The sequence below is a fragment of the Gallus gallus genome, chromosome 3 (assembly GCF_016699485.2).
Source record: "Gallus gallus isolate bGalGal1 chromosome 3, bGalGal1.mat.broiler.GRCg7b, whole genome shotgun sequence".
Classification (NCBI taxonomy): domain Eukaryota; kingdom Metazoa; phylum Chordata; class Aves; order Galliformes; family Phasianidae; genus Gallus; species Gallus gallus.
The window spans coordinates 92,619,440-92,641,522 of NC_052534.1; the positions used below are offsets into that span (position 1 = coordinate 92,619,440).

General features: G+C 34.4%; 1 protein-coding gene across 2 annotated transcripts in view; it reads right to left on the reverse strand.

The window, feature by feature from the left end:
• Positions 1-22,083, reverse strand: part of PXDN (peroxidasin) — a 75,928-nt gene that overhangs the window by 35,159 nt on the left and 18,686 nt on the right. Inside the window, exons 2-6 of one of the 2 annotated variants that reach the window (XM_419931.8) lie at positions 15,358-15,429; positions 14,128-14,199; positions 7,993-8,064; positions 1,491-1,562; positions 917-988 (exon numbers count right to left, since the gene is read on the reverse strand). In XM_419931.8, the coding sequence (XP_419931.4) occupies positions 917-988; positions 1,491-1,562; positions 7,993-8,064; positions 14,128-14,199; positions 15,358-15,429 (360 nt within the window). The remainder of the gene's footprint in view (positions 1-916; positions 989-1,490; positions 1,563-7,992; positions 8,065-14,127; positions 14,200-15,357; positions 15,430-22,083) is intronic. The other variant, XM_004940497.5, reaches the window with a different exon arrangement.

A 22,083-nucleotide genomic window follows, 5' to 3' on the forward strand; every position in this document is an offset into this window, starting at 1 on the left:
GAACCATCCCAGTACTGGCCACTATCAAAAGACCCCTTTACTTAAACATTATATGAAGAAGCATCCCTTTTTTGTTTGTTTGAGCTCCACAGAACCACAGACAATGTACAAGTGAAGCAGCTACTCCAGGAAAGTGGATACATCATCAAAATTCACTTTATTCCACCTCTCCTCTGCAGTTAAAAGTATGGTTTAAGAAATGGCTCAATGGCCCTAAAGCAGCAGTGCTACAGTAACATCATCTTATTATTTCACTTGTGATCTCTTCTGGCAGATGAGTTTGTGTGGCACAGCCCACCCTCAGTGGTCCTCCCAGCACGAGGCTATGTCTTTTTCAAAATGGCTACCTTACATGATTCTAAAAATAGTCTCACTGCAGCACTGTCAAGATCAAGCCAAAATTTGAAGTGCTCCTGAGGGACTAAGATGCCTCTAATTTTCCATGTGAATGGCATTTTAAGAGGAGCTGGGTTTTGAAAGTGATAATTACATTCTTGCATCTCTGAGCATGTTTCAACAGACATTATTTATAATCAGATAAGAAAAACAATTAAACAAAGCAATTCAAATAATCTAATGGTCAGGGATAACATACAAGGATTACCTTACAAGACACAGACAAGGAAGAAAAAAAAAGAAGAGCTGTGTATATTATTTAATTTACATGACAAAGGGCTGATGGTGAACATGACTATATGACTACAAATAATTTGAAGACAGGAAACAAACAAAAAGATTTAGTTGGTCATTAAAGATGGTAAGATATGAAACAATTGTCTCACTCTGTGTAAGTAACCAACTGGAGCACAGTCAGAAAAAATAATTCAACATTTATAATAGTTACACAATGAAAAGACTTGTCAAGGAAGACAAACATTGCAAGAGGAGATACAATGTAATAGTTTAATTTACTTACAGTCTCTTCATAGATTCTAAGTGACTAAACGTTCCAGGAATCAAATGAGCTATTCTGTTGTTATGCAAAAATCTGTTAAAAAGCACAGAAATATGCAGGTAATATTTCAGATTTTGACATGTATGCATTTCGCTTACATACTTCTGAAAGTAGTTTAAGAGAAAGCAATCTTACTTTTTTTTTTTTTTTAATAATCTATTTCATTAATTCACTGGCTACTAATTTTTGGATAGCTTCTAAGGTGTATTTGCTGTGTCCATATGAGAGAAAAAAAAAAAAAAAAAGAAAAAAAAGAAGCAACATAGTAATAAACCAGCCAAAAAGAAGGGAGTTCAAAATACAAATCTTCCCCATTCACAACATTTATTTAGGTCAAATATCAATCACAACTATTTGAGAAATAGTTTTGCAACAGAAAAAATATAAGTAATGTTCCTAAGGTCAGCCTGCACAAGGTATTCTTGGCAAAAGCTACTTAACAATTACAAAAAAAAAAGACTAAAACAGCTGATTTAATTCAAACAAAGAAGCAAGCTGACTCTTCCATATCTTACCCCAAGATAAACAAACTTACAGCCTTTCAAGTTTTGGAAGATGGGTAAAGGACTCAGGATCCAATGTTTCTATTTGATTAAAGTGCAGATACCTGAAAATACGTTAAACAAAAAGAGAAATGCTGAAACAGTGTCCTTAATGAAACTAAATATTATAAAACATTTTGTTACTGCTTACACTTGGTTTACGCATCTAAATGACGGTCAGGATGTAGCAACTTAACTTTCTTCTGAAATCTGGATACTGTACTTGATTCGGAGGAATATGGGATATGACAAACAAGGAGGATCTACAGACCACTATACATTGTATGCAGATATACGTGCAAAAAAATTGTTCAGACATTTACTTTGGAGATTACTGGAGACACTACTTTAAGAATTACTTTGCCAAGTCCAGCTTTCATTAGTGTGTATCCTTGAATGAGTACACATGTAAAAAAGAAAATTATCAAATTTACAGTGCAGCATGTTGTTTTGAAAACATTTACTTTCCTGTAGAATAACATTTTTAGCATGTAACTGTTTTCGTTTTCATCACTTAAGTGAAAATTTCAAAAGATGCTGAGAAATAACCTGTGCTAGTCCATGAATTCTACCATTTAAAGTTACTAGGTATCTCCCAATATCAAAAGAAAAAAAAAAAAAAAGAAAAAAAAAAGAAATATTTTAACTGAATCATTCCTAGACAAAGGGATTCCCAGCAACTGCTGTACAGTTAACTAACACAGCTGTGCTGTTTGATGCACTGCTGATGCTCATGTAAGATATTGATATTATGCAGCAGTGAACACCATACAGCTGTTAACCCTGTAATTCTGAAGGAGTCTAACGGAACAGGGCAATTAACCAGATTATTAATCTGCAAGTGGTGTAACAATGGGCTATTCATAAGGACCAATGGCAGGCGCGTGCCAGCCCTGACTGTGCTGTGTAGGTACCCCACTGCTTTGCGGAGGAGAGAACAAAAAAGAACTGAAAGAATTGTGAAAGCTGTGAAAGTGCTTTATAGACTTTGGATCCCAATTATATCCATATGTATCCTCTCAAAATTTCCTGCCATCTCTGACAAACTCAGGAACATCACCGCGGGCTGAAGAATGAAAAAAGCACATCATTTCAAAACAGAGAGAAAATCTCAGGCCACCAAATCTTCTGGGGAAAAAAAAAAAAAAAAAAAAAAAAGTAATAATATCAATCCCATGGCACAGATTGTAGGAAGAAAGCCACAAGAGCTCCTGCAGGGCCTGCAGGCCCCAGCAGAGGTGGCTGCGGGTGCTGGATCTGCGAGCACAGGAGGATGCATGGGGCACAGACGCCAGGCACGTGGCTGGCAGCCACCCAGCTCCCCAGAGTACAGTCAGAGCGTGAGTGATGCCAGGCAGCAATGAATGGAGACCACGGGAGAAAGAAAGAAAAAAAAAATCAATAAACTGCACAGACGTGATCAGGCACATCAGAGTGTCAAGCATGCTTGCAGCCATAGATCATCATGAGAACACATTTTGATTCTGTTTTCATTTGGAAGCACGAAGTGAGCAATAAGCTTCTGCCTATCAGTCTACAGACCATTTCTGAAAATACTGGCCAGCTTCCTCTAACTAAAACAGACAGACATCTCAAAGGCATTTCTTCTGATTCCATAGCGAACAGCACAGAGCTCTCAGAGACACCCAGCCGTGAGAAAGGGTTGGTGGAGTGGCGTCAGTGTTTAACCCTCCCCAGGCACTGCTCTCCACACACAAGCAGCTCACAGCTAGACAATAACAGCTGTGTGCCCTCCTCCAAAGCAGCTTTGCTTTTGAATAAAAAAATGAAAAATTACATGCACCATTCCATTTTATGCAGCAAGCAGGGATTTTTTTTTTATTTTTAGCATAGTTAATTCTCTTTGCATTTTTATTACCCACAAGTACCTTGCAAACATACCTTCTTACCTACTCAATAAAATAACCTTCCTATGTGCTTCTCATATTTCTCTGGCAATGACAAGGCAAGATTGGTATGTTCAGGTAATACTTCTTACTACAACAAATAAGACTTGGGGGGAAAGGCACACTGAAGCACACGCATCCCTTTCCCAGGTCCATGGATTAGAGGTGATTTCAGTAAATATAGAAAAAGAAAGGGCACTTCTTTCAGATGGCTGAAATGACGTATATTTCATTAAATTCAAAGCAACAGCTCCTAGCTGCTGTTCAGCGTTCCAGTCTCCAACAATTTAAGGTGAAAAAAATATCTTTTGTGCCTGAAAAGTTATCTATTTCTTCAAATAAATTGAATCAGTTTAACTGAAACAACAATTCTTTGGTAAACCTTGCCTTATTTATATTCTCAGATATTGCAGATACAATTGCAGCTATCCAGGCACTGAAGTGCTTTGTAACAGTCAACTTTGCATTATCAGACACTGTGCTGACTGCAGGAGTACAAAATAAGTAAACAAAACAAAAACAAAATAAACAAACAAAAAACCAACCAAATAAATAAGGTACCCAGCTAAGAAATGTTACACACAATGAGGTAGCTGGGCAGGTTTTTATACTGTGACCTCAAAAAAAAAAAAAAAAAAAATCTTACCAATTTCTCAGGCTATTTATGAACAGAATCAGATGTTAAATATGCATCACATTTTCATAGAATCATAGAATCATTATGGTTGGAAAAGACCTCTAAGCTCATCTAGTCTGATTATTCACCTACCACCAATGTTGCCCACTAAACCATGTCCCTTAGTACCTCACCGACACATTTCTTGAACACCTCTGGGGACAGAGACTCACCCTGGACAGCCCAGTCCAGTGTCTAACCACTCTTTCAGAGAAGTTTTTCCTAACAACCAACCTGAACCTCCCCTGGCACAACTTGAGGCTACTGCCTCTCATCCTATTGCTATTAACTCCTGCCCTCTTTCACAGGACTGAATTTAGAATCCTATCTTCCATAGCATAATGCTATTGTAGAGGATCACTTTTATTGTATGTGCTAACTATTCATTTTTTAATAGTATCTCCACATCTTTGGAGAATTACTTATAATCTCCTAATGAATTTTAAACTATGTTCTGAATATGTAAAAGTATGTTTGCCACTTTGAGTAAATAAAATGAGAAATAAAAGAAAATGAATAGATTTCCCTGGATTTATCCAGGCAGTAGGCAAGTATGACAACAATTAACAACTGAAATCACAGGGAAAGAGATTAATAATAGGTATTATAATAATGGTATAAAGTACTGGAACAAGATGCATAAAGAGATTATTGAATCTGTTCTTTAAAGATTTTCAAAATAAAGTAAGATTCCAGCCATTTAGATTGCTTGACCATAGCTAATCTTATTGAAGAATAATAGAGAAGTATTGTGCATGATGGTTGAACTAGATGATCTAAGTGGTCTCTTCCAATCTTAATGAATCTATGATTCTCAAGTCCCTTTGTCATACTTCTTTAATCAGACTCCACTGTGATAAACATACATAAACCCCCACAAGTTTACATAACAAGCAGGAGCTCTTTGTAACATAAAACTTAAAAAATAAAAATAAAAAAAAAAACCATAACAGCTGAAAGCTATAAAAAATTGAATTTGGAAAAATAAATAAATATAAGAAGCTGCATCATTGCATGTAAGATAATATTTTTCATGTATTGATTTCCTCAAAAAAGTATAAGGGAATACAAATTGCAGCACAACTCTAGGAACAGTTTACAAAACGTAAAATTACTATGTCAATATAAAAGTCAAAGGAAAATGGGTAACTAGTATTCCACTAAGAAAAAGCAGATTTAAATAACCCCAACAATACTTGTGTGACTTCCACCAATTACAGACTGCAGAGAAAGCATTTTGTCCCTAATACATGCAAAGCTTTTAACTGAAATCTCAAAAATACACCAGAAAATCCACCTACCAACAAGTGCATGCATCTGGAAATGGATTGAACGTAGAGTTCAAGATTGGGATCCAGATGCCGAAAACTCACAACCCCCCCCCTCCCCAAGACAGGTATCTGTGACATTTTAGTGCAGTTCAGTGTTCTACACAGCGGCATACAGAGGTATATCAGAGCTGTACAAGCACAAGCATACAAGGGCAGGTTTGGCTGCCTTTCAAGTGCCTTGGATATATTCCAGCATCTGCTCCAAAAAATGCAAGTTTCCTGAAGTTTTGTGTCATATTTGCCATATTCAAACACACATCTTGCAGATTCAGCAACGTCTAAACTGGTCCTAACTGTCTGCTTTTAATCTGATGGCTTTTTCCCTTCATGTCCTGCCTGGCTGAAGAGTTACATGATGAAATACGTATGGCTCAAGTTCTCACTGTGTTCAAGCACCTAAAACTGCCAAGTGTTCTTAGAATTTACTCTAGCACAAGTGAGTTTCAAGGTCTGATTCAAAGATCTTATTGTCTTGGCAGAAATAAAAAAAAAAAAAGGTATTTCTACTACATCAGCAGCAAAGAATCTGTTGCAGAGGTTTTAGTGGGATACTGCCAGTAGGAGCATTTGCGGCTGCTGTTCTTTTTCTTCGCTTACATACATGAAATGGTCCATTTAAGCTAAACTGTACTTACAGCTTCTCCCCACTACTGCTGGTGAACGAAAGCAAAACATTTTTTTTTTAAAGTTAACTTAAAAAAAAAAAGCAAGAAAAATGTTTAGTGTGTAGTCCAATTAAATTAAATTTTAAAATAAAATTAAAAAAAAAATCAACTGTCAGTTTCATTATGTTTCACTGGAGCACACAATATGACTGTGAAACAAGTATTCTCCTGAGGTGCAGACCTGCAACCTCTGCCCCAAGAACTTTGCTGAGCAAGGAGAATAATATTTGGTTAAGTCAGTGCATCCAGGTCACAAGGTGTCTTTAATAATCAAGGCCACATAGACCTGTAACTTGAAAATATCATACAGAGCTATTGACCCTGTCACAATGTAAAGCTGGTGGATTTGGAAACACGTTCACACAGTTTAGCTTTGTGAACACTGTCTTTCCTCAAAGATAATGGGGGTAAAATAGACCAGATTTATATAGACCAGATTTATAATAGATATAGATATAATATAGACCAGATTTATATTAGATTATGCAGCCAGAACCTATTGATGGGGCTGACTTTGTTAAAAAACTTGAATTTATACAGAATAATATTGATGGCACGGTGTGATATCACTGCTGGCTAAGAGGCTCAAGGGCAGCCTAGTGGAACAGTCCATTGAGAATATCTTACTAATCCACAGTGATATGTGGGCTTTTTTTAGCCTTAACACAGATGAACAGGAAACAGAGAAAAAGAAGAATGTAGCATTGTTGCCACTTGCAGCATATCAAGCTTGTGGCATATTTTGGAATCATCAGAGATTCAATAAATGGATCTCAGTGTTTAAAATCCTACACAGAAAGCAAGACTTGCCACCAGCATGCAAGTAAGCCCTACCAGTTGCTGTCAATATACTGCAGAAATCATTTCTAGAGCAAGAGGAAATGGAAGAGAAACATGTTAAGGAAACAAATGACATCTACTTCCCTCTAACATGAGCTTGAATAACTGTACACGGTCTGAAGTGCTATTTTATTTCACATACACAGCTTGTCCACTAATGTTCACTAGATATTTATACTATGAAGGAAACCGGTATATATCTTAGTAGAATAGAGTTTTTCAGCCCTCACAATTCACTTGCTACAAGATTCATCAGTCTAGTGTTATTCGGTAGTCAGACTGTTAAACAGCTATGCATTTTATGGCCGTGTTTTTCTAAACACTGCTATACTAAATGCATAGTAGTGCTTTCTGTTCGTAAAAACAAACAAATAAGCCACATACTTAAACCTAACAGAACCAATACAGTCAGTTTTTGTCATGCTACTGACTGCATTTTCATTTTCAACAGAAATTCATCTTCAGTCACTATACAGGAAAAAGAGTAAGCTTTTAACCAACCTTTTTATAAGACAAAGAACATCTAGATTACAAACAGTGGACGTCCTTATTTTTAAGTCTGTACACAACAATGATTAGCACATATAAATAATATTAAAATCTTAATTTTAAAATCTAATTTTGTTTTAAAATCTAGCAATACCAAGTTAAACTTCAAGATACTAATTCAGCTTTAGTTACACTGGCATAAAACAAACTAACTGCTGCAGTCAAAGTAATCACAATATAATAAAATCTACAGTAATGAAATAAAAAAAAATCTCTCTCTAAGCAATGCACATTAGTTTTCAACATTTTCCACCATTATGCTGCCTCTTCATCAAAGCTCTTTCACATCATCTAGCAACATGGGGAATGCAAATGAGAAATTAAAAAAAAAGACAAACACGGAAATGAGGAATCTGACACAGAGATCAATTTTGTTTTTCCACATGCAGATGATTACGGGGCTCTCTGAATAACAACCCATTGACAGACATGCAAAGCATGCAGGCAGGATGTACGGATCAGGGTGTGCACTTTTCCTCTGCAGAGGAATCATGGAGATGACAGCACAGAAGAGAAAAGGCACTTACAGTTGTTCTAGAGAGGCAAGTCCTTTAAATGCTTGCCTGTCAATTGACTGGATTTCATTCTTGTACAAATAGCTGAAACAAGAAACAATCAGTAATATTAGTACACAAACAGGAGCTACATGAAGGTGGGAAAGAAGAATTAAGTTGACACATGAAGACAGTTTTTTCACTACATATTAGGAAAAAAATACAAAACAAAAACTAAACACATACACATAAAAATACTTTGCCTTTGAGAATTCATCCCAAATGTTTGCCAAGAAAATCAAAATTATGGGGCCTTGTAGGCTATCATCTGGTTGATGTTTGGCTTCCCAGTTCTCACTGTTACAACTTATTGCTTCTTAGCCCCTCATTTTCTTGATGGGCTTGTCAAAAGTCAAAATAAATTCATCTTAATGGGACAAGATTGCATCAGTTGCCTTTTCAGGAATACACCAGGCCTCCTATTTTATTAAAATATCTCATGTGAATACTGGTACAAATATTTATATTATGACAGAATTTGTCTTTTGAATGGACTTAGAGAACAAACAGTGATATAAAGCCATCTGTGTCACCTTTTGAATATTTACCAAAAAAAAACCTACAAGTCAGAGTATTGATACTGTATCAATAAAACAGCATTGTTTATTTGTTTTATCCCACATAGAAGATGGGCATTAGGTCCCCATTCATAATACAAACAGAATAAACATATGCAGAGTACCAGTATCTTCACAAGTTCTTTCTCTAGCTTTTCTACAGAATTAAAATATACCTGGTTCTGGATGGATTGGTGTATATACTCAACTCTATTATCATCAAGCTTTTAATATTTAGGATGGTTTAGTGAGAGAATGTTTGGGAAAAATCATACAGTTTAGCTGATAACTATAGTTTACGGGTTCAATGTCAGTCAATCTCTTTAGGCTGGGTTAGGAACAGATTCACAGTAAGAACTCTCTGTCTCATAATTATTTGACAAATGCTTTGAAACTGAGTTAATCAGGCATGGATGTCTATGAAAAAAAGGATGAAGAGATTTGGAACCACAAATGGCTTTATTAGCTTTATTAGTAGTGTTTTTGACTTTTTAATTGTTACAGCTTTCATTAACTTACTGGAAACACTGCTAAGATCTTTTGAGGCAACAGATAAAATAAATACTTGCCCTCCTGAAACTAGTGGCAGCTTTTAAACTGACTTGACAAAGACCAACACTTTACTACAGGCCCTCAAGAAGAGAAGTTGTAGGAATCTGATGGTACGTCATGACAACTTTGGGGAACAATATGGGAGAAGTGTCTTTTCCTTGAATCTAAAGTGTTCCAATAAATCAGTTGCCAAGATCTGAACACAATAATATATATAGACTTCATTAACAAAAACATGCATCTAAACAAAATGTATAACACCTCCAATGACAGAATAACTAAAAAGCAGAAAAGTTGTGAGGCTTTTAAAATCTTCAAGAGACTGAATAAACTAAACCATAAAAAAATAATACAGTCATGTGATATATCTGTAAAGACTTAGAAATTCATGTAAAAAGAGAGAGAACATGTGTATTATGCTTATTTTGCATAATATTGCATAGTCTTTATGATTTTGCCTGTTTTCTTGTCTATATGGTACAAATTCCTACCTTTTTCTTTAGCGAGAATTTTAAATATATCATTTCCTCTTACTCCTTAGAACATTTGAAAGACTGAACAGTCAAGGCACTGTTTTCCTTTCTTAACACACCCTGCTTAGCAGTTTGGAAATTTCTTATTCCTCTGAGTGTGAACATTATGATTTGACTGAGGAATGAGAGTGGCTTCAGATACCTTTAATAATCAATCAGATACCTTTAATAATCAATCAGCTTCAGTTAAGAAGAAAGAATTTCTATTAGAATGCTTGCTAACATTTATATTTATTTTTCTGGAGATCAAGTAAAGCAGAGTGAAGAACACAAGTGGATGACTGGGAAAATGACTGTGGTTTTTCAGACATTTACTACCACACTGTCAGGAATGGAGTAACCCTTTTTTTTTTTTTTTTCCTTTTTTTTTCTTTTTTTCTTTTTTCTATGTTCAACTTTAAAATACATTTTTTTCCCATGTTGATCAGAAAGCCTTCAGATGCAGGACAGTCAATTGACCTCAGTCCACCATTTGCCCCATTCAGAGAGAAACTCCAGCAAATGCAAAGTTACAAAAAGGTATGCATGTAGTATGACAGATATGACAAACCACCAGCCATGTTGATGTTTCCCTAAGATTATTAACAGAAAGACAAAAAAATATGCTCACCTAGTGAGAAGAGAACAGAAAATACGACAAAGTAGCACTTACAAAAAATACTTGTGTTTCTAAAATGCTGCTTTGCCTTTTAGAAAGATACTTTGCTAACACTGCACTAACCTTTAGTATCTGTTTATCTATCATCCAATCACATTAGTAGAAAAATGATTTAAAGTAAAATTATGGACAAAGTAGTTTATCACTTTACCTTACAGCTCTATTAACACAACTAAATTACTGGAATTCTTAAAGGATGAATAAATAGTGGATTAAGATGACAAGATGATATATTCTATTCAGATATTAGATTATTTTCTGGAAATTACTACTGTTTTCAGAAGAGTTCACAAAAACAACACTTGCCATAATTGCAAGTAAGGCAGATGGTCATATACTTGGGAAATGAACAAACAGGCAATCAGTTATCAGAAAATTAGAAGGAAATAGTTTCAAATCAAAGACTCTGTTACACTCCTTTTGAGAATTGTCTGTTGTTTTTTGTTTGTTTGTTTTATGAACTGTATAAAAAGTCATGTGATACAATGAAATTCGGACCCACAAATATTTCTTTGGAACAGGAGGAAAAAGAAAATGTATTGACAGTATCAGATACTGTGGAGTAAAACTGAGAAGTAAATAAACACAGCAGAGAGATTAATATAGAAATGTAAAGAAGGTTGTTGGTGGAATTAGCAACATGACAGGCAGAGAAATTAGATCAGGAATCACTGGAGGAATTCAAAGGAAAAAGTAACATGATGATGATAGCAACAGAGATAGCAGAAGGCACAGAAGAAAGTATGTCATGATCTGATACTGGGAAGGGTGAGATCGGCAACTATGCAGTTTGGCAAACCTACAACATCTCTTCTACCACTATGGCTTCATTCACCAATTGCAAAGCAAATATTGATTATTCCTTCTAAGTATTTTCAGAACTGATACGTTTCATACAGTCTCAATTCCCACAATCCCTAATATCTGATTCCTGACCTTTCCATTTCTTATTAAGTAAACATGCCTCAATGTGTAACCAGAATTTTTATTTTCCATTTTAATGTACATAGTTTCCTTCACACTACCTCATACCTTACTGCTTTGTAAATATAAAGTACCTTCTCTTTTTTTTTTTCTGAAAAGCTCTTTGCAATTGCTAGACTATATTTTGTATTTTTCTATATATCCTCCTGAAATTCTCTCTTTTTATCTTCAGCTCACTTTCAACACTGCTGATTCCACATCCTAGAACTTCAAAGTGCAATACATCTTCAATTCCCAGCTATTTTCTATCTTGGAGAATAAACTGCTGACATTCAGAATCAAGAACAATCTAACAGTTTCCACAAGCCCACCAACAGCTACACTGCAAGACTGAAAAGCTTTTCTGTCTCCTCTTTAAGTATTAGTTGAATAACTCCATTAAATGAATAAGCAAAAAGTAAATTGAAAATCTCGCAGGAAGTCAATAAAATATATGTGGTATACTAAATATATCTCATATGAGCAGCAACAAATTTCAAAAATATTACCAATTATTTTGCTCATATTAATACAACTTTCCAAAAGTTTATTGTAGCCAGCAGTGTTCCCCCTTTACAGAAGGGGTAATGTAAGATCAAAACACTATACATAATTACTTAGTGCACAAAGAAACTGTTACGGATTAGGTCCTATCTACTAATGATTTTTTCATCCTTTTTAAAGAATCAGATTGCCAGTACTAAGGTACAAGAAATCACAAGAAATCAGAAAAAAAGAAAGAAAAGCAGAAAGATGTATCCTTTTGGTTTCATAGCAAAAAGCTGATAACAACATCTAACACCTTCTGATTTATATATAGATTCAAACCAATTATTACCACAAGCAACATAAGACAATATAAAAATTTTGCTTATAGAACCTCAATAGATGTTTATATAGTCGTGAAAATTTCAATTACAGAAAGAGCAAAAAAAATCTAAAAAATAAGCTTCCAAAACTGTATGTGCAATTTTATTTTTTTAATTTAGGGATCAGCTTTTACAACGATTAATAATTTTAATGGATAGAAAGCTGAGAAAATGCCATTAGCCTGTTAAAATGTTTTCCTCCTGACAGATAATTCTGCAAACAGGTGCACCTCATAAAACTATGAACTCAATTTCATAAATGAATAGTGCAAAAAAAACATTTGAAACTGCAGGGGCTTCTTTGAGAATTCTCTGAAAAAGTCTGAAGAGCCAATGAAAAACAACAAACTTTCTAATATCTGTGAAGCCTAAATTTTCAAAACTATTCGTCACCCAGTATTTCTGTTCTCATAAAAGCACAACACCATGGGCTAATAATCTCATTTCATAATCTCAATCTCCTCAAATAGGAGAAGAAAAGTAACATTCACATTATCCATAGGATCAGACCATCCAAAATTGCAGTTATTACGGATGATTTTACTATATGATACTAGATTCTGAACAAGATTTTTGTCTTTTTAAGGGCAATATAGTCTCTCCTTCTAATTTCCCCTCCAGTATATTCCATTGTGAAAAAAAAAAAAAAAGTTTCCTTCATTCCATAGAAAACACTTTGCAGGGGCTTACTGAACTGAACTTTTCACAGCTAAACTGTATTTATTTGGTGCATTTGAGCTTTCTTGTGCTGGTATTTGATCATGTTATAATGTTATGGCTGTACTGTTGTATAGAATATTCAAATCATCAAATTAGGCAAAAAATCTTAAATAATATTTTAGCAAAATGGACAGCTGTTATAAGGAATAGAATGAACTACCACTTTTAAATTCATATTCAGATTTTACAGGAAGAAGAAAAAATCTCTGCTTAAAAATATAGATATTGTATTAACAGACATTAATACACGCATAGGAAAATAAACACACAATAACTCAGTTAACTCTGCTCAGTCTTTTAATCAGTTTTATCTCAGACTTACTACAGCTTTGTAAAAGCAAGCATGTGTAAATAAAGAAGTAATAAGAACTGAGTAATACGCACAGCTGCTGACAACCAAAAGAAACATCTTGAATTAAGAGACCTTAAGTACTCCACTACTATTTTGTATCTCAGGTTTCAAAACACCAGATCCATTATACAAGCACGTTTTGTAAAAAAAATATTGCCAACAAATCATCATGGACATTCATAATTTATTTAGATAGTCTGTTCAATATTATTTTTTTCTCTATTTCTATAGAGAGTAAACAATTTTATTACGGAAAGACAAGGCATGAAAAATAACACCAAGAAATGTGGTCAAATGCAGCTTTGAAAACCAAATTATATGCCTGCACAAATTTATGTGATTTTCATTTTTCTGTCTTCTCCCAAATCCCAAGGTTGCACTCTTGAAAACTAGATGAAAACTTAAATTCCTGGATTGATTCCATAATACTGAAATCTCAAAGCAACCAGCACTATAATAACGGCCATAACTCAAGACAGTGGAGTGACACATTTCCTCATGACACTATACAAATTGCATATAGTAAACAGTAACTAGAAAATCCTTCAAAATCCACTGACTATATGCATATACTGAAATCTTGTACCGGCAAAGCTCAAAGCACCAACTTACAGAAAGATTATTTATTTTTATTTATATATATGTGTATATATATATACACACACACACACACACTTATATATATATTTATTACATATTATTTCTTATTATAAAATTATATATTATATATTATATTTATTATGTATTATATAATATATATTTTTTATATATTTAGATTATTTATTCAAGCAGTTCATCACATGAGATAGCAAATCAGATGAAAACTCAATCTCAGATTAAAACACTTTCTCATTGAAGGTATTCTGTTATATATTGATAAAAAAGTGACATTCCTTTAACTTACAGATATTTCAGATTTTCGAGGTCTTCAAATGCCCCACTAGGTATTCTTTTAATTTGGTTGTTGTTTAGAAGCCTATAAAAATAAACAAATGTATGTTTATTTAAATATACATGAACTGTAGGAACAAAATGTATAATTTGTTAAATATAAATTATGAGTAGGTGTAAATGTAGCACAAAAACTTAAAAAGCAAAACAAAAGTCTTTTTTGATACCAGTAACTTAAAAGAAAAAGCCTGCCTTGCACTGCCACTGCCTTGCAAGAAGAACGTCTGGAAAAATTAAACAGAATTAAAAAGAAATAAAATCTAAAAGCCGAAACAGGCTTTCTTCTTGTAGATGAAGGAAAAACTCCTGGTGCCACAATTACACAGAGGGTCTTACACAGAGTGGAAACATCTTGGTAGAATTGCTTTGGGGGAAGTTTTTTTTTTCCCCCCCCTGGCGTGAATATACAATGCAATGCATTTATTGATAACATGCTTTCAGAACAAGTAGAAAGTAACAATCCAGAGTTAACTGATACCACTGTATTCTATTTGAGATCACACATTTCCATAGTATATAATACAAATTTATAATTATAAATGATACAGACTGTCCATGTCAGTTCCATCTTTTGGCTGCTAATATATTAGAGAACAGAAATTGTTTGCATTACGGGTGTGTAAAAATGTCCTTTACAATACATGGTCTTCACTTTACATAGCTTATGTGCTAACAGAGATATCAATAATAGGAAGCTCAGTAGGAACCATATTTTCCAAATTCTGCCTTCAAGGCTGCCACTTTGAAGAGGAATGCTTAAAACTTAAGAAATAGAGATTGTTACATGTTTTTTAACTGAAGCACATTTGAACACCTGAACATTTGAACAGATTTGTTGTGACTACATGATTTAATATGTGATATTAAACTTAAATCATTTAGCAAATTTGGAAAAAAAAAAAGGTAAACTTCTACATTTTTCGTAGCTGCAGTTAAATAAAGTTAAGAAAAAATTAGGATGGCAATAATTTCCTTTTTGTTGTTGTTGTTTTTGTTTTTATTTCCGTAGACAAATACCTGGTTTTACTTTCATATACTTTAGACCCAAACCTTGCTTCCTTCACCTGTGTAAATACTACAACTGAAATTTATGAGACTATTTATCTGAGAAAAGTGAACAAATTTGGCACACTATTGAGTTAATCGTATTAAATCAAAAGGGGAAAGTTCAGAAATAACTTACAATGTGTTCAAGTTTTTAAGCCGTCTAAATTCTCCAGGCTGGATTTCTTTAATCCTATTAAATCTTAGATCTCTGCAGGAAAATAAGTAAATAAATAAACAAACATGTTATTAGGAACAAAACAAATAGAAATGATATATTTTTTTCTTATGAAAAACTGAACTAAGCACAAGTTTCTGGGACCACTTCGATCGTCCTCCATCCATAAACCATACCCTTGGAGGAAAGTAGAAGCAAGGCAGTTCCACACTGTTAGGAACAGGATTCTCCAAATACAGCCTTGGTTGTCCATATTGAAGGCTGCATCTAGGCTCAACACATGTTCATGAAGTGCGTTCCCTTCCACAATGAAAGATCTTGTAATGAGTAATGGATGTTGAATTGTATTACAGGTGAGAGAGAGAGACTCTAAGAGATGAGGATTGGAGTAGATGGTAGCCAGTCTGTTCCGTGCCCTATCATTATGCTCCCTAATAAAGAGTCCCTGCTCACCTTTCTTGCTTCAAATAAACATTTTAATTTTTGAGTAAAATAATCAAAAGTGCAAAAATCCAATATTTCTGAATTGAATGTTGAATACTGAATATTTTCCAAAAGATTCAAAACAAGCAAGATCTAGCTCCTAAACAAGAGGAAACTTAAAATTTTGTCATATTTCTTAGAAAAGATCCACTATTAAAAACCAGCGTTTATCCAAACTAAGCACAGCTAGAATGCAGAATGTATTTTTAGACATAATAGAATATACGTTCATCCATTTAGAAAGTAAGTCTACTCCCTACAGTGTAGGGAACAGGCTTATAAATAAGCATTTAAGTTCCATGAATGCAACAGACCCTAACCTTCATCAGCACCCCACCCCCATCGGCATTAAAACAAGTACAATTTTGATGTGTCAAATCCATTCTACAGTATTTCACTATGATATCTCTGTATTAGCAACATCAAGCAAAATTATTTATATACTGTGCATCCCAAATCCCAACAATATTTGCCTTCTGATATTAACCTGTTGAGGTTAAATAATAAATAATGTTTTAAGTCATAATGATTTGCTTTCATTCTGCATAAAACTTTTCATGCAGCCATAACAAAACACTGCACCCAAATTTTCACTGAAGTCCAATGAAGTTGGTATCAGAAACTATCTGTAAGTAAAATACTTCACAGAAAGCTGTGATGACAAAAATACATTCTTATAAAGATTAATTACTTTTTGTTTAAAGTTAATACCACAGACGCGCTAAAACTGGAAGAAAAAATGTCCAACATATCAATGTTCATGTGACTAAATTTCAGAACTAAGGTTTTGGTACATTCCTCCAAAAGAGTGATCTTCCTTTAGAGGAAGTAACACCTCTTATTGCTGAGTTTTTTCATTACGTTTTCAGCACAACATTCTCTACAATAAAGAATGAAGCAGATTACAAATGCTGCTCAAAATAAAGAACATACTCCCTTTTTTGTTCTCTAAATCACTATAATTATTCTTCATGAGATATACTTTGTGCATAGAGGATAAAAAAACGTCAGTCACCACTGTAGATTTATCAATAATATATTCTTCCCAACTGTCTTTATTTCCTTATATAACAGGATAGTAAACCATGAATACAGGAAATAGAGTATATATTATACAGATTAGTATCGGTGTTTGATACGGGTCATTTAATTTAATAAAGGAAATATGCTTTAAAGGATAGTTCTGTAAAACAAGTGCTCAGTTAGTCAGAGATAAAACAGCAAATAAGATTAGTTACTGAACTGAAAGTTTGCATCAAGCAGAACTCTGTAGAAATCTGCCATAAGATATTAATTATTTCAGGACAATGATGGTAGAAGGAATATGTAGCTTTATTATGAAGTACAAAGGTGCTGGCAGGTTTGGAGAGGCTACAAATGTTCCGAAGAATGTCTGAGATGAGAAACAGCCCCTGGGAAGTGGAAATAGTTAATTGAAAAGCAGTGAGACAGGGAACAAGCAGAGAGCCATCAGTGCTTCAAAGATATTTTGGGTTGTTGAGGTTGTGCAGTTAATCAGCAGGATGACATTCTTCCTCCCTTTTCTTTCAGTCTAGCTCCTGCTCAACCATTTCAACCATGCCATCACCTTCCTTGTTACTCACAAAAGCTTGCTCCCTGTCTATTCACTTCTTTTTCAACCTCATTCTGTTTTTACAAACCAACCATATCCCTGCTGTGTGCTGTGCTCCAGGCCTCCACAATCCCGACAGGCACCAACCCACCATGTGGCATCAGCAGGCAGCGGCTGCACCCCCAAGCAGCCCACCTCCATCTTTACTGTCATTTTTTCACCTTCCTCATCATTACCATCACTGATAAATTACCATTTATCAGGGAAATAAGGGAAAAGATAAATAAATAAGAAAAATAAAAAAGCAATAAATGGAGCAACCAATAAAAATTATGCCCCTGCAATGGCAGCATGGGATTTTAGGATACTATAGTCATTTTTGGATAAAAATCCAAAAGTGATTGTCATGCTTTGAGTTCTTCTGACAAACCTAGTATACCTAGCTCCTACACTCACATTACATCTTTAACTATACAGTTCACAGTGAAAACACTCATTTAAAATCTGACGTAGATTTGACACAAAAGTACATTTAGGGAAAAGCCAACTTTCTGTATGGAATTCTCTGGGCTTGCAGTCCTGTTCCTAAGCATCTTTCTTCAGGCTAGTTCTCCCTAAATGCTTTGCCAATATTATCTCTCAGCTCTCATTCACAAACAGCATCTCAACTACACATGGTAAGCCACCTACTTCCAGAATTACTTTCCTGGCCCTGTATCAACTGCTCCATGATAACTTGTGGAGCACGAGCGGGAAAAGTCTGGGTGAGCGAGAGGCCACGGGGCCAAGAACGTGCCATGGAGCACACTGCCCATCCGACACTTGGGAGCCCTAGAGGCACACTGTGCACTGCCTGAGACACACAGCAGCGTGCAGCAAAGCTGGTGCATGGGTTTTGTCATGCAGGACTGTGAGATCTGGTTGTATAGCATATAACTAACCACAGAATAAGTAACCCTAAGTAAACAGTCAGTTTCTGTTAACAAACTCTGATGTGCAAGGCAACAGTTGGGCACATAAATGCAATATCAGTTTAAAAAAAGCATTCTATGAAATAAAGTAATATATATCAAAAAGCATGAATGAATACTTAAGAGTATGACTATCACACAGTGGGATATAGAGTGAGCTATACAGCTTTCAAATACATTAAACCTGAACATCCAGCAACTTACTGGCACAGGCTGCCCAGTGAGATTGTGGATGCTTCCACCCTAGAGGCATTCAAAGCCAGGCTGGATGGGGCTGTGAGCATCCTGGTCTAGATGGAGCTGTCCCCGCCAATAGCAGGAGGTTAGAACTAGATGATCTTAAAGGCCCCTTCCAACCCAAATCATTCTATGATCCCTTTAAACAATTGTAATATACCATCATTTTGTATATTTTTTTCTTGTCCAAAAATGAAAATACCTACTTTTCGACTTAAAGATATTGGATGCAATCAACACTACAAACTAAATGCTGTTTTACACTAACATACGTTAATCTTGCTCTGGAGGACTGTTTTCCAGTGTACTGCTCTCATCTATAATGAAGTATAAATCAGATTCATACCCTCACAGTAAGAAACATTATATAGTAACAAAAAAAAAATCCCCCAAAAATATGACTACCAAATTTCTCCAGAAACAGCATCCGTCAAAACAGTATACAAGTGCATCAAATTTACCATTGGGAAAATAGAACAGCAGCACTCTTAAATTCAGGTTTGGATCAGCATTTATATTGGCCTGTCATACTAAAAGCACCTGATTTCGGATCTTAATTTGTAAATATTTGATTTTTTTTTTTTTTTTGGGGGGGGGGGGGAGGAATAAAGGCACTTTGGATGAAATAGTCATATGACATGCTGATGCTTGAAATGCGCTGCTGACATATTAATGACTTCATTATACTGATTAAAAAGAAAATACTGCAACATTTCCAAATGAAATCAAACCCTGAAAATTCATTAGCAGTGAATGAAAGTATCTCACTATGCCATTTCACAGGCTAACTATAATACTTTAGCGTTGATTTAGGACACAAAAGTTCTTAAATTCAATTATGTCTTAAACCAGATAGATTTCCTCAGTTCAAAAGAAGCAAAATCACCACAGCATCAAGCTAAAATACGTGAAACGATGCCACTGTCCTAAGTATCTTAAAAACTGAAAGCTCTCAAATATGAAATTTGGACCATGAAAGTATAAGCCATATATGAAAACCCTACCACAAAGCTAGACACTTAAAATCTCCAGTGAACACTACTTAAATCTAAAACTCTTCCTCTAAAAGTGATTGTAAATTGTACAGTAATATGTTTATCACCTTAATATGATGAATTAAAGGTAAACAATGGCTTTGCTTTGCTAAGAATCAGCAGGAATAATGGCAAATGCTTCCAAATGCTGATGTTCTCGTTATAATCTCTCTGAAACTCAGAGATATAAAAAGTCTGAAGGAGATGTTAAAGACATTATATTATTTTACTCATCTGCAAGATACACATTGACTCAAGAGAAAAGTGCACGTCTGTTAATTTATTTTCCCTTTAAAGAAAGAGAAATGTAAGAAATGAAATAAATATAATAATGAATAAATATCAGTAGATCTACTGGATTCAATAGGTTTTATTAATAATCTAATTTAAAGAATGACCATTGCATCAACCATTTGCTTACCTCTCTTCAGATGTTCTAAAAAAAAAAAAAAACTATGAATCATCATACGTGTATCACTTTGCTACCAGCACATTCAAAAGAATGAAATAAGAGAAACACATTAATTTTTTCCAATGGCTGAAGATTAATTACAACCCAGCAGAAATAACCTATACCATAAATGCCAAACTACTATGTTTCTCAACATAGAACAAAAGAACTGCAAATGCCAGCAAGACTATATTGCTTATGTCTACTTTATTCTTATTCTTTTTTTATTCAAGGTCATCCCAGCAGGAAATGAAAAACAGCCATCAGCATAGTAAAAACATTCAAACAGAACAGAGCATGAAAATTGCACAAAAGAGGTTATATAATCAAGTCAGGGCAGTAACTGGATGATGTCAATGGCACTTTAATGCTGCTTTAACTACTGCCCTGTAAAAAAAAAATGTGTCACTTTGTTGAACAAACAAAGAGAAGTTCACCACTTTAAAAAAAATAAAATCAAAACCCACTTTCAGCTACTGCACTACTTATATTAATCCTCACTACTAGCAGCATGACATTTTCTAGAATACAAAGACATTGTTTTTGCCTGATTTTAAGATTTAACCTTAGTGATTATTTTAAAAATAAATTTATATCATTATCCTTTCCTTGGTGATTCGTTTTCTGGATGAATTCTACCCCAGTCTAATTACTATATACAGTATGTGATTTTCTCTCATTTGGACAGAGAGATTTTATTCTATGTACATCAATATTGAGTGCATAAAAAAAAGCTGCCATGCCTTTAGATAGGAAACTCTTGTACTGCAAGTGGCTATTACAGTCGATAATGTTTAGTATGCTATAATTTTAGTAAGAGAAATAAGTATCAGGATCATCAAAATACTGAACTCTGTAGAATTGGATGCAGAACATTTGGCAGTACTCATTTTGATCACAAAACCATATTTACAAAAATATCAAAAATTAAATCTGGATGATTTTCTATTATTATTTAAATAATGCCAGATTGTACAAATAGGTAAGACTTGTTAAAATTCACTCCAAGTCTATGTTTTAAAAATACATATCTTTATCAGGTGCAGTTTTGGTGAATGGAAAGCTCATGATCTGGCCTACTCCAAGAGCTAAGGATTTGTTTTAACTAACAATTATTTTGCCAATAGAGTTGAAAGGAAAACATTTAAACGTGAACTCAATGAAACGCAATACAGTATTGTCTTACTAAGTCTGTAGATCCCTCTGCTGTCCTTGTTGCCAATTTTTCCAACCAGCTATGCAGTGCTTTTAATAAGACTCAAGCAGGATTTACTAGATCAAAGTTTTGGGTATGTAAGCTTAATTGGCGAGAATTACACGCGGAAATCTTATTTTAGAATGATCTTGGCTCATTGTCTTATCTACTCTCAGAGTTTTCAAAAATCATACACTCCAGAAAAACTTTACATGGAAATTTGAAATTCTATAATTTTGTCTAATTCTCATGCTACATTTAAGAGGGAAAAAAAGTTTTATTATTGGTAGATGTAATGCTATTTTGTGCATCTTGAAGAAATAACACGGAAAGGTTTTTATTTTTATTTCCCTCAGGGCATCTATTTTATTTCTACAACTAAATAATAAAAAAGATTGACAGTATAGTCATGACTCACAACCAATTATATTTGACTAAGTATCCCCAGCAAAGGGCTGCTTTCTTACCCTTTGCTCGTGCCATGCCCAGTAAAACAGAGCAGGATAGGTGTGCATGATGCTGTGTTAACAAAAACACTTGAGCGGCCTGTATCAAGCAAGGAGTGAACTGATGGCTGGCAGCCTGTATCGTAAAGAGATACCACTGCACTGAAAAAATCTGTAGAGAGTTAGAAACAGCTTCTTTTCAGTTTACTTCTCAATATTTACAGTTTCAAATCTACTTCTAATTAAAAATAAAAATAAATTATCCTCTGCAATACACTAAAGATGATACCAAAAAAG